The 17,653-nt window shown below is 33.6% G+C and overlaps 1 protein-coding gene across 10 annotated transcripts in view; it reads right to left on the bottom strand.

Annotated features, from left to right (window-relative positions):
- The window catches only part of CSNK1G3 (casein kinase 1 gamma 3), a 103,256-nt gene that overhangs the window by 48,100 nt on the left and 37,503 nt on the right, over positions 1-17,653 (bottom strand). For all 10 annotated transcript variants that reach the window (XM_037138234.2, XM_037138236.2, XM_037138238.2 and 7 more), the window contains exon 4: positions 9,486-9,555. In XM_037138234.2, the coding sequence (XP_036994129.1) occupies positions 9,486-9,555 (70 nt within the window). The remainder of the gene's footprint in view (positions 1-9,485; positions 9,556-17,653) is intronic.

Raw genomic sequence — 17,653 nt, 5'->3', positions numbered from 1 at the left:
AATATCCCTCTTGGGAAATTTAAATCATACAGAAATAGTTAAGAAAACCTAAATTATGATTACAAATACAAAGTACAGAATTATCACATAGACTATGTTCTTTCCCAAGGCAGTTTTACTTTAAGGCATTCTTAACCTTTAGCACAAATGCTTATTCTCCTAGCTCAGCAGTTCTCAACATATGGTTTAGAGAGACTTGGGGACAGAGACAGACAGTCCATGAGGACCTTTTGGGAGGTCAGTGACATCAAATTATTTTTATAATAACACCAAGATGTTTTTTACTCTGTTCTCCCACAATGAATAGTCAAGTTTTCCAGAGGCTACATGATGTAATCTGGTAATGGACTGGATACAAAAAAAGATACGAGAATCTAGTTGTTTTCTACTAAGTCAGACCTTAAAAAGATGACCACAATATGTAAAACAATGCCACTTTTCTCACATTTTTTTGATTTGGAATATACAGTGAGATGTGATTTTAAAATATTATTATTGTTGCCTTTAAATAAATGTAGCAATATTTCTATGTTTATATTTTAATTTCTCAAATGGTAACTATCAACACCTATAACCTACAACAAAAAAAGGTTCTCTGGGATCCTCAAAAAATGTTAAGAGTATAAAGGACTCCAAGACCAAAAATTTGAGAATTGTTGTCCTAATTGAATAGTAAGCTCTGATATAAACAGGTAAAATGAGTTCTAGAGTTGGTAACAGTTATTCTATTAAAATACCACAGCATCCACATTTAGTAGTAAAATTTTATCAGTTAACCCCAAATAAAAAGCATAGAGCTGCCCCACTGTAAAAAAAAAAAGCAACAGTCCTTTCTGTAATAATCTTATTTATAAATTTAGAAATTATTCTAAATTTTAAAGAACATTAAAAATGTTACAAGTAGTTATTCTCTATTACAATATTCAATTAATACCATGTGAATATTATATTACATTATGTTATTCATTATTCAGTTTTCCCCATGGGGCCTAAATAATTAAGAAAACAACAATCTATCATTTTTACTGCTAAGCTTCAATCTTACAAACATCTTCCTCTCCCAATGTGCTCCTTTATATTTAAATTTTTTTTAAATAAAATATAAAATCAACATGTTGTTTTTCATGTTTTTTTTGCTTTCTATCTTTTTACTATTAAATAGGAAATTATAAAAATGATGCTGTATTTTTAGAAAATTAAATCCTTCCTCTCTATTTAGTCATAGCTTATTCAAAAAGTAAAGTTTCTTTTTATTTGTGATTCTTATGTGATTAATTAATCACTAAAATACTATAATTATCACATAACACACAACTATCCTAATACCTACTTCATATAAACAAAATGAACTTATTTAAAGAATGCATACTACAGCATCCCTTAAATTTACACATTCTCTATAAACTATAACTTTAACAGGAAAACTTTGTCCACTTCCATCTACTAGTACCAGTGCACATATAAATTAGTACAAGTCCAGCAATGCATAACTTACAGAAATTCTCATACAGAAGAGTCCTCTATAAAGAATTAGAAGTATTACATATCCTTAAGATGTCTCCTCAAAGCAATTAAGCTAAGACAGAAAAGGGAACTCCAAGAATCTGCTACACAAACTGTTGGTTACCAGGGCTAAGATTAAGTCTACACTAACCACTAACCACACAGTATTCTTCATTATTTTTGTTGATATCAAAATACAGTAGGTAATATTACAATTAGTTTACTCACTTAACTTCCATGATTTTTACAATATTTTCTTTCCATTTTCTCAAACAGACACTTCTACATAAAAAGAGCAATTTCTTAAACATGATCAGAGAAAAATCTAATCTGGCAACTCAGTGAATAAAGGGAATTTTAGATATTACCGAAAGTGTACACCCATGTTTAAAAGGCTAATAGAGAACAGGCTGACAGCGACCAGAGGGGAGAAGGGAGGGAATTTCAAGGGAAAAGGGGAAGGGTTTTCAGGAACAAGTATGAAGGACACAAGGACAAAAACAAGAGGGGTTGGAAATGGGAGGGAAGTGAAGAGAGCTGGGGGGGTGTGCTGGGATGGTAGTAAAAGGCAGAAAACTGTACTTGAACAACAACTAAAATTTTTTTAAAATACTAATACTATTTCACAGAACTTTTCTCAACAGTGAGTAGTATGATAAAACTGCCATCCATTGTGGAATTACCAACACTCATTTATTAGTTAACAGACAGAGCTAAATTGTACTGAAAAGAATATGAAAATAAAGGCATCTATAAACCAGGGCAAAACAAAAAGTGAACACATATATCCTGCCCTTTTAACAAAGCATGAACCAAGACGGCAGAGGAATCAGTACAAGGAAGGAAGAGAAGCTTTTTTAACAGCTCTTAGAAGGCAATACTATACAGAGGTATAATTTTAGAAACAGCCACTGCTGCTATTATCAAATTACATATTATTTAGAACATCATAATTCAGGGAACATAAAAAAGTCAAGCCACTCACTTATTTAAGAAACAATGCTTTAATATATGCATGGTCTCAAAAAGTATATTTAATATCATTTCTATAGTTAGAGATTTGCTATGAACAGTAATTTATGACAGAAAAGATTATTTTACTTCCTTTGATAAGTAATAATTTATGACACAAAAAGTAGTTATTTTACTTTCTGTGATAAAGGTATCAGCTTGATAAAGAAATTCCAAGAAATAATTGCAATGTCCCCCCCAGTATCACCTATTTAAAACCATCTAATATCAAGGAAATAATTAAACATGGAAAAGCATTACTCAGAATCACAAATCTTCAAAGAAAATTGCCCCATAAATTTCAAAATATGTCCCAAGCATTTTCATAAAGTATCAACAACTCAACTAAATTTTTTTCAAGTACACACAAAAACTAAATTAATTCTAAGAATTAAAACCAATCCTACTCTGTGAAGTGATAATTTTTAGATGACTGAATTGTACAGTTCAGTTAATTAACCATTTGCCTATCTCTTTGCTCTACCATTTCCATTAATTTAAAAAATGTCACTTGGAGGTAGAAGAGGATGTAACAAAGATAAATGCTAATAGAAAAAATACAATAAAAAATAAACCATTAAAAATATATGTAACTAATTTTTCCTTCTATTGCTACATCTCTAAAATGCAAAATTAGATTTATCTACTTACAGGAAAATAAAAATAAAATTAATTAAATATATTTTGAATTGTATGACTGTGCTGCTTTGTCAGACAGAAACTCAAAATTTAATAACAATTTTGTAAAGTATTAAAATCAAACTTTAAACATATAATGACAGAAGTTAAAAAGCTTTAGGCAATTCTGGAGACAAATATAAGCAAATAGTAAATAATAACATTATGATATGATAAAAATAAGAATATATTCAAAATAATTTTGGATCAAAGAAGCAGCTTTCCTGGAGAGAAACAAACAGATGTTATGAAATGCACTGCAAAAGGAGTGATATTTAGCTGGGGCCTGAAGATGAAATTCATTACAAGTAACTAAATAAAATTAATTAAAAAAAAAAAAGACATTCTGAAAATAATACACACATGAAAATAATAAGATCTATTCAAGGAATAGTAAGTTAAATGCAACTAAAAAGTGAATCAGTAAAAAGACAAATTTGGATTTTATGCTAAATAATAACCCTCTGAAGAAAAGAAGGAAAGAAAGAGGTGAGATGCACAACAGAAGGCCCACTTCAACAAAAAGTGACAAGGAGACTGAGAGAAGAGACAGAACCGAATTTCGTTATTACTTCTCAAAAAGCCAAAATCAAAGGTGACTAACATTTTCAGCTTTAAAGGGTGTGCCACTAATGGACTGAGATAATCCAGAGGGAAAACAGGTTTTTTGGAAGAAAAACATCATTGGAGAAGGGGAAAAGAAGATAGGGAGAATAATTCTAGGTATATTAGCATCTCTGATTCCAGTAGTTATATACATATTTGACTAGATTTTAAGAATGGAGACGACATAAAGAACTGGACATTGTCTTTATATAGACTGTAATTTCATTCTTTCCTCCTTCCCCCCAGTACAAAATATCCAGGACAATAAATATGAAAGCCACATACTGAAAATAGAAGCAGTAAGTTAGAGAGAGCCTAATAATCCTTACCTTAAGTAGCTAGCTGAACCTTGTACTGTCCGCCTCAGAACTCCTTGTTTATTTTTCCTCACATAATATCCCTTTACTTGTTTAAGCTATTGCTGTGATGATTTTTGTTACTGACAGTCAAATTCATTCCTACTCAATGCAGTGGTCAGCATAATAATTCTGCCTGTTCCCCCTCTATTGTCATGTTCTGTATTTCCCCCGGGAGATCACATTCATTCCCTTAGCTTGAAAAACCACCTATGTGCCGATGACTCCCAAATCTAAATCTTCATTTTACTCAAAAAACGCTGAATAGATGTAACAAAACAAGATTATTCAATACATTAAATTTTTGCTATCACAGAAAGTGATAAAGGTATACAACAATACTCCAATCCTATGGAAAGCTAAGAAATATAAAGAGCCAGAGCCTCATATTCACACTGCAGAAAAGTTGTACAATCCCAACTATGTGCATATAACAGTTTCAGTAAAAAAATGAGAGAAAAAAGGAATATTGTCAGGGAAGTTGAAGAAAAAGAGACATGTGAACTTACAGGAGGATCCAAAGGATCCAAACCCACACTAGATAGTGTATATTTTCAAAAATATCTCACTAAATAATTGAATATAAATCTATTTTCTATTTGTTTTCATTGTGATATAATATACATTATATAAAATTATCATTTTAGCCATTTTTAAGTGTACAGTCCAGTGGCATTAGGGATATTCATGCTGTTGTGCAACCATCACTTCTACTCATCCCATTAAACAATTATTTCCTATTCTTCTCTCCCCTCGGTTTCTGGTAACCATCCTTCTTTATATCTCTATGAATCTGACTACTTGGGGTGCCTGAATAAGGGGAGTCACAGAGTATTTGTCCTTTTCTGAATAGCTGATTTCACTTAGTAAAATGTCCTCATGATTCATGTATATTTTACTATGTATCAGAATGTCCTTCCTTTTATAGGGCTGAATAATACTCCACTGCACATATACCACATTCTGTTTATCCATTCATCCATACACTTGGTTTGTTTTGACCTTTTGGCTACTGCAAATAATGCAGCTATGAATGTGGATGTTCAAATACCTGTTTCAGGTCGTGCTTTCAATTATTTTGTGTATATGACCAGAAGTGAAATTGCTGAATCAAATAATAATTGTTTAAATTTTTGAGGAACAGTTACACTGTTTTCCACAGCAGCCACATCATTTGACATTCCCACCAGCAATGCACAAAGATTCCAATTTTGCACATTCACGCCAACATCTGTTATCTGGTTTCTGGTTAGTTTTTTGTTTGTTTGGTAACAGCAGTCTTAATGAATGTGAAGTGGTATGTTTTTGTGGTTTTGATTTACACTTCCCTAATGATTAATGATATTGAGCATCTTTTCATGCACTTATTAACCACTGTATATCCTCTTTGGAGAAATATTTATTCAACTCCTTTGCCCATATTTGAATTGGATTGTTTGTATTTTTACTGTTAAGTTTTAGAAATTCTTTATATACTCTAGATATAGAGTATATAAATAGATATTAAATATATCTATTTTTCTTAGATCAGATGAGATCAGCCACATTCAGGGTGGTAAGGCCATAGACTAAATATATCTATTTTTTTTATTTTTTAAAATATTTTATTTATTTTTAGAGAGGGGAAGGGAAGAAGAGTGGGAGAGAAACATCAATGTGTGGTTGCCTCTCATGTGTCTCCTACTGGGGACCTGGTCTGCAACCCAGGTATGTGCCCTGACTGGGAATCGAACCAGCAACCCTTTGCTTCACAGGCTCGCACTCAATCCACTGAGCCACACCAGCCAGGGCTGATATATATATTTTTAAAGAAAACACTAATAAGAAAGTTGCTACCGAAATGACACCTTAAATACAGTTAAGAGAAATGTAGGTTAAATTATCTTGAACGGACCATTTATGATTAGGAGTAGTCTGAAAATATAATCCTTTCAAATATCAATTCCAAGGTCAAATTATTTTGAAGTCAAAAGTCTTTCCCCAAATAAACTCTCTTGTTTTTTTTCAGAAAGCTCACATGGGTATTCAAAACCGTTTACAAAATTTATTATTGATAACATTAATAAGAAACTAACATTCACATGATTTACATGAAATACTCAATGATACCCACACTTGTCAGTGTTTCAGAGTCACCACAATGCACACCTTGCGGCAATACCACTCATACTCCAATTTCTGTGAATGCTATGCCATGGAGCACAGGGGAGCACCCTCGTATACATAGACCACCCTGTAAATGGCAGTCCCAGGAGTTCCATGTAACACTGCAGCCCTATGGCATTCAAGTACTTAATTTTTATTACTATCGCTGACATAACTTGTAAAGATAAAAAGGCAAAGAATATCATTATGAAAGTGCACTTCTGGAATTCAACTCAATGACTCCCTAAGTTCTAAACTGATTTATTCATTCTTATCCAAATAAGTATTCATTCCTAGTTTTCCAAATGGTAGTAGTTTTACTACTTAAGTAGATAGCACTGTTGTCACTCTCTCTCAGCGTCCAATCCTCCTTTTTTGGTAATGTCTCAATTTCCCATTAGGCTACTACCTCTCCCCATTCCCAGTCCCTGAGTTTCAAGTAGCTCTAGAGATAAGCACAGGCTCTAAATTTGGACAATTTACAATTGCCAAGTGCTGGAAGCAACCTAAGTGCCCATCAGTAAATGAGTTGATCAAAAAACTATGGTACAGCCCTGGCTGGTGTGGCTCAGTGGATTGAGCACCAGCCTGAGAACCAAAGGGTTGCCAGTTCGATACCCTGTCAGGGCACATACCTAAGGGTTGCAGGCCAGGTCCCCAGTTGGGGATGCATGAGAAGCAACCACATATTGATGTTTCTCTCTCCCTTCTCCTCTTTCTCTCTCCCTTCCCCTCTCTCTAAAAGTAAGTAAATACAATCTTTAAAAAAACAAAACAAAACTATGTACATTTACACAATGGAATACTACACAACAGAAAGAAAAAAGGAGCTCCTACCCTTCACAACACCATGAATGGAACTGGACAGCATTATGCTAAGTGAAATAGGCTAGGCAGTGAAAGATAAATATAATATCATCTCACCTATAAGTGGAACCTAATCAATAAAACAAACAACCAAACAAAATATAATCAGAGACTCATTGAAATAAAGAACAAACTGACAGTAACCAGAGGGGAGGAGGGAAAGCAGTAACAGGGAAAGTAGGGGAGGGGTCATCAAGGAACATGTATAAAGGATCCAAGGTCAAAGACAACCAGGGTATGGGGAGGGGAGGGAAGGACTGAGGGTGAGAGGTGAGGGTGGGTGGGGTGGGGGAAAGTGGTGGCAGGAAAATGGAGACAACTGTAACTAAACAACAATTTAAAACAAAAAAAAGGAAAGGAATGGTACACAAAATAAGACAGTAAGATGCAGTCCCTGGAACTTTTGCTGGATTTTTAGTAAAGTAGTGTTTTTATCATTGCTAAGCTATTGGTAACCACTTCTGCCATCTCATAAGAAGGGCTAATCAGAGAATGAAGCCTTCACACACACACAACAAAAACAGCAGAGCACAGAGACAAACTTAAGACTGTCCTGATGATAACAATATCTTATATATATAAGTCCTTTCCCTCAATTTCTAGTACATAAGCCAATAAACATTTTCCCCTAGCTTTTTAGGGGCTCTCTGTCACTTCCTAGCCCTAATACGTATGGTCTGACATATTATTAGTCTTATCCCCTTATCCTTTTTTAAATTTTATTTTTTACTGAATTTATTGGGGTGACATTGGTTAATAAAATTATATAGATTTCAGGTATGCAATTCTACAATACATCATCTGTATACTGTATTGTGTTTACTACCCCAAGTCAAGTCTCCTTCCTCATCCTTTAAGTGTTGTCAGTGATAATTTTGATAACTCCTGAAGGTCTGTCTGCATTATAAGAAGCTTATAATGATAAATACATTAATATATAAAGGTTGACTCATTGGCCCCACAATGATTACTCTTATAAAGTATACTCTTACAAAAAATGCAAAATTGGTAATATATTAAGACATGGAAAATCTGCCAACCAGAATGTAAACATGAACTTACAAAAAGACACAAGAAAAAATTCCATTTTATTAAACCTCAGTTAAAATATCCCTGCCTAGTAAGAAACTGTATATATGATGTCATTATAGTTAGTAGAATAGACGTGAACAGAAAAAGGAGTGCTGTGAGAAGTTTTAACATAAAAGAAATGCAACATAAAACAGGAATTTTTCATTCGTTTTTTCCAATGGCACAAAATATCCATCTTACTTAGATTTAGAGTTTATATAAAATATACGTGCATTAAGTTTCCTACAGCACTGTAATTACCACATACTTGTGGCTCAAAATGACAAGAATTTCTTTTCTCACAAGTTCTGGTGGCCAGAAATCTGAAATTAGTTTCACCAGGCTGAATCAAGGTGAGGGCGGCATAAACACTCCCTCTGGAGTTTCTAAAATCAAATCTAGAAGCTTCTTTCAGTCAGTGGCTACCAGTATTCTTTGGCTTACAGGTACAACACTCTAATCTCTGCATCCTTAGCCACTTTGCCATCTGCTCTTCTGTGTACGTAAAATGTCCTTCTACCTCTCTCACAAGGATATTTGGGATTGTACAGGGTCCAGCACAAAGAATACCCCTTTTTTATTACAAAATCATAATCATGCAATTCTGTAACATAACAATATCACTCTCAAGCACACCATATGATTTTTTAGGTGAAATGTTCAAATTGCTGTCTATCTCACGCGAGACATTCATGTACCCTACTAACCACACTCAAGCAAGCCTTACTTCTGCTGGACCCTGTCTCTAGGGGCTACCCAGATAATCCAGAATAATCTCCCATCTCAAGATCCTTAATTTACTAAAACCTGCAAAGACTCTGCTATAAGGTGACATTTACAGGTTCCATGAATTATGATATATATATATATATATATATATATATATATATATAAAATATATATATATATTTTATGGGACCATTTTGTCAGCACACTACCAATTTCATGTCATTTTAATAACTATATATCCTTAAAAGGCTAAAAATATGGAAGCTAGATGTATCTTATATTCTCAAATTAAAATTTTTCAACAAGTTCTCTACTCATATTAGTATCAACACAAAAAGCTCCAAAAATGTCCTATATAAAATAAAAAGGGAACATTAAGACTCTAGTAAGAAAATATCTAGTAAGTATAGCTTTAAGAAGTTATTCACTTTAACTAAATTTAAATCTTATTCTTTGAAATCAAGAGCTATTATGACAATCCACTTTGTTACAAATTTAAAAATTAACATAAGACTTTACCTCCAGATCCTAACTGTTTATAGAATCTATATTCCAAATGTAGCTGTGGTGCTCTGGATTTCATGGGTTCCTAATTAAAAAACAAACAACAACAAGTTATTAAAAGATCATTAGGCCCCAATTCCAAATGTTATAAATCTAGGTGCCAGCTCTTACATAATGTAATATTTTACTAGGCATCTTTGACTTTCTAAGGTTAGATCAACTATACATTTATTTCAATGTAAAATAAATTAATGTCATAAACATACACAAGTTTAAGTAGCTATTAGGTCAATCATTAGAGAAATTTTTATGTTTGACTCTTTGACCCTGCAAAAAAAATCTACTCCGAACATTCCTGACTAGGGAAATGGTGACTCTTTCTTATTCCCAGCTTCTCTGAACTATGTACTTATTATGTAAAAGTTCTAAGTTAAAGAGAAGTCATAGAAAAGTAAAAAAAAAAAACATAAAGACAATGTAAATTTCAATGGTAACAACAGTATATTTTTTAAAAATTTTAGTTGGGATATAAAAGCAGTTCATAAGCATTAGGTCACAGAACATTCTGAATTGTATATACCCCACAACTATCACCTCAAAAAAACTTTAGAACATTTCTATCAGCCTTCCCTCAGAGATAAGCCCTTTTTGAATTCTCTCACCTTTGAATGTTTTGTTTGTTTTGTAGTTCATATAAATGACATTATATAGTATATGTTTTATATGTACATGTTTGGCTTTTTTCATTCAACATAATGTTTTTGAGTTTGACATATAGATAGAAACACATATACATATACAAACACAATATAAACAGAAGCAAAAAAGATTATAGATATAAGAAATAAACAATAAATGTGTTAAAATATCTGTATGAAACACAAACTATAAAAGGATAACAGAAAATTAGAACAAGATCCGACAGAAAGGTATGACAAAGTAATAAAATTTAAACAAAATCAAAAGAACTTCAAGAAATTAAAAAAACAAATAAATAACCAAAATTTAAAACTCAGTTTGCCATCAGATTAACACAAAAGAATAGAAAATCTGGACACTGGAAGATAGACAGAAAAATGTCTACAAATTAAAAAATTATGTAGAATGCATCTATATAAGTAATACAGAATGTATTATGAAGGAAAGAAAACAGAAAAAAGATGAGTGCTTTCTTAAGAGGGTCTAATATGCATTTGATAAGAGTCTCAGGAGGGAAGGAGGCAGGAAAGTGAGCAGAAACAATACATGAAAAATAATTTCTATATATATTCAAGACTTAATGAAAGAAAAACCACAGACTTATGAAGAATGTGAATCCCATACAAAATTAACTAAAGTAAAATTTTATATCAACATGCATCATAATAAAACTATGACCAACAACATAAACTTCAGGCAAGGAACTAGTAAAATCCCAATGGAACAACTGTAATCATAAGATTATTATTAAAGCAAACAATCAGCTTAGTCCTTAGGAAGCAGCTAAGAGTAGTAGAGTAGAGTAGTTAGAAGCACAGACACTGAAACAAATTGTTCTGGGTTTGAATACAAAATTCACTTGACTCATTGGGGATATGACTTTGGCAAATTATTCAACGTTTCTATACTTTTTAATGCCCTCAACTATAAAAGACGTAAAGGTTATCTTTTTTACACATATAACTACATAAATATATTTACAGTATACAGTATATTTATATAACTACATAAAACATATTAATATATAAATATATATAATAAACAATTATGGTAATAATGATATGGCATGAAAATAAACTAAAAAAGACATACCCATATATCTCATATATGAACATATATATGACTTAAAACAGTACCTTCCACATAATACTATATTAACTATAATTCTTCAGTTAACAATATAAAAGTATACAACCACAAGATGTAATAAAAGATGCCCACTTATGCAATCACAAATGAAATCAAATACGTAACTTATTTAATCACTAATATACCCTAGATCAGGGGTGTCAAACTCATTTTCACTGGGGAGGCCACATCAGCCTTACAGTTGCCTTCAAAGGGCTGAATGTAATTTTAGGTCTGTTTAAATGTAACTACTCCTCAACTAGGGGCAAGGAGCTCAGCAAGAAACAAGGTGCGGGGCCGAATAAAACAAGGTGGAGGGCTGGATTTGGTCTGCGGGCCTTGTGTTTGCCACCTGTGCCCTAAATTAATACAGAAACCAGATATAACTTAATTTAGTCAATTTAACTTGATTCTAATACTTTACTAGCAGGAAAACTTTATTATACCACTATGTAACAAAAGTCAACTCACCAAAGGATAACATTCTCAACATTAATAAAATGCAGTTTATCATATAGATGCAAACAAGATATGAAGGTGATGGCTAAGGTCAAATTTAAAAAACCAGCCTGAAACAAACTGTCAATCTGTACTAGGGTAACTAACATTTTCAATTGATTACTTTTAAGGCAGGTTGTGAACAAAACCTAGTTTATGTTTGGTACTTAGTACACTAAGTACTGCCAATATATTTTTGGATGAATTTCAGGTAAACAGGACTCTAGACCTCAATTCAACCTCAAAATACTAGGCATATAAAAGTTTCCCAGTCACCCCAAAGAACAATGAATAACCACAATTACTTATATGTAGTACTGATCACTGTGCTTTTAAAAAGGAAAACAGAGGAAAAATGTAAAAAAAAAAACCAAGAAAAATAATTAAGGGGATACTGATATAGAAGGAACATCAACTAAAAAGATGATATGTGTAAACCTAATAAGGATGAACAATGGCATGATAAATTTTACTAAGGCATCAATGGTGTCAATAGTGTCAAAATAAGCTGCAGATCTGAAAATAACAGGACCTAAAGGGAACCACTTAATGACTGAAATAAACAAACGAAGGTCAGCCTAGTGCTGCGGCTCCTGTTTTGACACAATGGTTTATCTGCCTTAACATATCAGTAAAATATCATTCACATGCTCCAGTGAGTAGATCTGCTCACTACAGGGTGCTGTATCAATAACATAGCACACGGATGTTGCTACACTCTAGTCTTTTTTTCTATTTTTTTATTATCTAACCATTTTTATTGTTATTCTACTACAGTTTTCCCAATTTTTTTCCTTTTCCCATCCTCCGCCCATCCCATCCCCTGCTCCCACAGTAGATTCCCACACTGTTGTCCATATCCATGGGTTATTCATACATGCTCTTTGTCTAGTCCCTTCACTTTCTTTCCACCATTAACCCCCTTCTTCTTCCCCTTCGGTCACTTTCAGTCTATTCCATGTTTCCATGTCTGTGGTTCTATTTTGTTCATTAGTTTATTTCGTTCATTAGATTCCTCTTAGAGGTGATATCATATGATATTTGTCTTTCACTGATTGGCTTAGTTCACTAAGCATAATATTCTCCAGTTCCATCCACGCTGTCACAAAAGGTAGAGTTTTCTTTCTGCTGCATAGTATTCCATTGTGCAAATGTACCAGTTTTTTGATCCACTCACTCAATGAGGAGCACAAAGCTGGTTCCAGCACTTGGCTATTGTATATAGCACTGCTATGAACACAGGGGTGCCTAAGTTCTTTTGAACTGATGATTTGGGGTTCTTAGGGTACATTTCCAGCAGTAGTATCACTGGGTCAAAAGGCAATACCATTTTTAATTTTTTAAGAAAATTCCATACTACCTTCCAAAGTGATGGCACCAGTCTGCATTCCTACAACAGTGCACTAGGGTCCCCTTTTCTCTGCATCCTTACCAGCACTTACTTGTTGATTTATTAATGATGGCCATTCTGACAGATATGAGGTGATATCTCACTGTAGTTTTAATTTGCATGCCTCTGATGGCTAGTGATGTTAAGCATCTTTTCAAACATCTATGGGCCATCTGTGTGTGTTCCTTGGAGAAGTGTCTATTCAGGACCTTTGTCCATTTTTTAATTGGACTATTTGTCTTCCTGGTGTTTAGTTGTATAGGTTCTTTATACATTTTCGAAATTAAACACTTGTCCAATATTTCACTGGCAAATATGTTTTCCCATGTGGTCAGTTCCCTTTTCATTTTGATTATTTCTTTAGCCTTACAGAAGCTTCTTAGTTCAATGTAGTCCCATTTGTTTATTTTTTTCCTCGTTTCCCTTGGCCTAGGAGATAGTTCAGCAAAAATATTACTACATGGGATATCATAAATTTTCCTGCCTACATTCTCCTCTAAGACTTTTATGATATCATGACTTATACTTAGTCCTTTATCAACTTTGAGTTTATTCTGGTGCATGGTGTAAGTTCATGATCTAGTTTCTTTTTTTTTTTTTTTTTTTTTTTTTTTTGGTATGTACCAGTCTAGTTCTCCCAACATTATTTACTGAAAAGGCTATCTTTTCTCCACTGTATGCTCATGATCCCTTTGTCAAATATTAATTGATCATAGAGACCTTGCTTTATTTCTGGTTTCTCTATTCTGTTCCAATGATTTATGTGTCTGTTTTTATGCCAATACCAAACTGTCTTGATTATAGTAGTCTTGCAATATAGTTTGATGTCAAGTATTGTGATCCTTCCTACTTTTTTCTTTCTCAAGATTGCTGAGGCTATTGGGAGTCTTTTTTTGGTTCCATAAAATTTTTTGAAGTATTTGTTGAAGATCTGTGAAATATAGCATTGGTATCTTAATAGGAATTTCACTGACTCTATAGATTGTTTTGGGTGGTGTGTACATTTTAATAATGTTACTACTTCAAATATATGACCACAAGTATACACTTCCACTTACTGTATCTTCCTTAATTTCTTTCCTCAATTTTCTATAGTTTTCCAAGTACAGGTATTTTACTCCTTGGGTAAATTTATTCCTAGGTATTTTTTCTTGTCGCTATAGTAAGTGGGATTTTTTCCCCAAGTTTCTCTTTCTGGTATTTCACTGTTGCGAAAAAATGCCATCTATCTCTGAATATTGACTTTGAATACCACTATTTTGCCCAATTCACTTATTAGATTATTTTTTGGGTGGAGTCTATAGGATTTCCTATGTACACTATCATGTCGTCTGTGAATGATGACAGTTTTACTTCCTCTTTTCTGGTTCAGATGCCTTTTATGTCTTTTCTGAGCTGATCACTGTGGCTAGAACTTCCTGTACTATGTCGAATAAAAGTGGTGAAAGCACCACTCTTGCAAGCAGACACCCTTGTTTTGTTCCTGATCTTAAGGGAAAAGCTTTTAGTTTTTGCCTGATGAGTACATGTTGGCTGTATATTTCTTAAATATGGCTTTTATTATGTTGAGGTACACTCCCTCTATTCCCACTTTGCTGGGTGTTTTTATGGGTGCTGAATTTTACCAAATGTTTTTTCTCCATCTATGGATATGATCATGTGAATTTTCTCCTTCATTTGGTTTATATGGTGTATTATGTTGTTGATTTGCAAATATTGTACCATCTTTGTATTCCTGGGATGAGTCCCACTTGATCATGGTATATGATCTTTTTAATGTATTTCTGAATGTGGATTGCCAATATTTTGTTGAGGACTTTAGCATCTATGTTTATCAGAGAGACTGGCTAGTAGTATCTTTCTTTGTTGTGTCTTTATCTGATTTGGGAATTAGGATGATACTGGCCTTATAAAAGGGGTTTGGGAGTCTTCCCTCTTCTTGAATTTTTTGGAATACTTTGAGAAGGATATTAGTTCTTCCTTAAATGTTTGGTACCTGTGAAGCCATCCAATCCAGGGCTTTTGTGTGCCAGGAGTTCATTGATTACTGCCTCAATTTCACTAGTTGTTATCAGTCTATTTAGGCTCTCTGCTTCTTCTTGATTCAGCTTTGGAAGATTATATGTTTCCAGAAATTTGTCCATTTCACTCAGATTGGCCAATTTCTTGGCGTATAGTTGCTCATAGTAATTTCTTTCAATTATTTGTATTTCTGTATTGGTTATAACATCTCCTCTTTCCTTTCTGATTTTGTTTAATGTATACCCTCTTTTGTTCTTGATGAGTCTGGTTAAAGGTTTGTCAATTTTGTTTATGTTTGCAAAGAACTAGCTCCTGGATTTATTGATATTTTGAATTGTTCTTTTAGTCTCTATGTCATTTAATTCTGCCCTGATCTTTATTATTTTCTTCTTTCTACTTGTTCTGGCCTTTGTTGTTGTTCTTCCAGCTTTTGTAGATGTAGGGTTAGGTTGTTTACTTGAGATTTTTCCATCTTCTTTAGGTAGGCCTTTATTGCTATGAACTTCCCTCTTAGTATTGCCTTCACTGTGTCCTAAAGGTTTGGGGTTGTTGTGTGTTCATTTTCATTTGCTTCCAGATACTTTTTCATTTCCTCCTTGATCTCATTGTTGACCCATTCCTTATTTAATAACATGTTATTCAGTCTCCCTGTATTTGAATGTTTTGAGTATTTTTTCCTCAAGGTTGGTTTCTAGTTTCAATCCATTATGATCTGGGCACGTTTGACATGATTTCAATTTTCTTGAATCTGCTGAGGTTTCTTTTATATCCCACCATGTGGTCTGTCTTTGAAAATGTCCATGTGCATTTGAAAAGAATATATATATTGCTTCTAGGTATGAAAGGTTCTGTATATATCAATTAAGTCCATTAGATGCAGAGCGTCATTCAGTGCCACGTATCCTCACTCATTCTTTGGAAGATCTATCCATTGTTGACAGTGGGTGTTAAAATCCCCTATGACAACTGTATTGTTATCACTACCTTTCTTGAAGTCCTCCAATATTTTCTTTATATATTTAGGAGCTCCCATGTTGGGTGCATAAATGTTTACAAAGGGTTATATTCTCCTTTGGACTATTCCCTTAAGCATTATGTAGTGACCTTCTTTATCCCTTTTTATGGCTTTTGTTATGACATCTATTCTGTTTGATATAAGTATTGCTACCCCAGCTTTCTTTTTGTGTTCGTTTTCTCAGAATATTTTTTTCTCTATCCCTTCACTTTCAGACTGTATAGATCTTTTGTTCTGAAGTGGTCTCTTGTAGACAGCATATATGCAGATTGTGTTTTCTTATCAATTCAACTACCCTATGTCTTTTGATTAGAGTACTGAGTCCATTTACACTTGAGGTTATTATTGACAGGTACTTCTTTGTTGTCATTTTTCCACACCTGTGTTTCTCTCTCTTTCTCTCTTTCTTGTACACACGCAAGCTCTCTCTCCTCCTTTTTACAGAAGTCCCTTTAGTATCTCTTGCAGTGCTGGCCTAGTGGAAATGTACTCTTCTAGCATTCTTTTGTCTAGGAAGCTCTTTATTTCACCTTCCATTTTAAGTGAGAGCCTTGCTGGATAGAGCAGTCTTAGTTGTAGGCCCTTCTTTTCATTACCTGGATATAATTTCATACTAACCCCTATTGGCTTATCCTGTTTCTGTTGAGAAAACAGGTGATAGAAAAAATAAAATTCCAAACTCAAATAATCAAAAGCAGGAGAAAGGCAAAATGGAGTAAGACAGAGGAAAAGTACCCTATGAGATGGGAGATACAAAAAATATAGTGAACAAACAGGAATACAGTTGAAGAAGAACAGCAATAGCCATTAATATCCATGCTAAACAAACCACAATTTATAAAAGTGGAAACAAAATAAGGAAATTATAACTAAAGGGGACAAGAATGTAAGCTGACTAAAGGAAGGAAGAATGATACTGAAAAGATAAACAGGAGAAATAGTAAGAGTAAGGAATAGAAATGAGGCGTAGCATGGGGGGAGATAAAATTTACAATGAAAACAAGAAAGTGCAGGAAGAAGGCAAAGTGGACTAAGACAAGGGAAGGGTACAATGTGAGATTTGAAATAAAAATAAAATAAAAAACAGTGTAAAATCTAAATAATAAAAAACAAAGAATAGCTGAATTACAATTGAAGCAGAAGAATAAATATTAAAAGGTTATACAAAAGAAAGGAAAAATAAGACAAATTCTGGAGAACAACAAGGTAGAATTCATTTCAGCAGAGTTTGGAGTTTACCTTCTGTCTTCTCTTTCTGGATCTGCCTCTGGCTTTTTATCAGCTCAAGGTCCCAAGGTAGCACCACCCTGGGTAACCCAAGGTAATTCTGGCAGCACCACCTTTATCCGCTTCACCGGCCTCTAAAGGGAGCTTCTGTTGTGACTGGGAGGGTGGGATCCCTGGAATTCCCATGGGAGGCACTATTCACTC

The sequence above is a fragment of the Artibeus jamaicensis genome, unplaced genomic scaffold, assembly GCF_021234435.1.
Source record: "Artibeus jamaicensis isolate MK-2021 breed Jamaican fruit bat unplaced genomic scaffold, CSHL_Jam_final contig_402, whole genome shotgun sequence".
NCBI classification, from domain to species: domain Eukaryota; kingdom Metazoa; phylum Chordata; class Mammalia; order Chiroptera; family Phyllostomidae; genus Artibeus; species Artibeus jamaicensis.
This window is presented reverse-complemented; position numbering and strand designations above follow the sequence as displayed.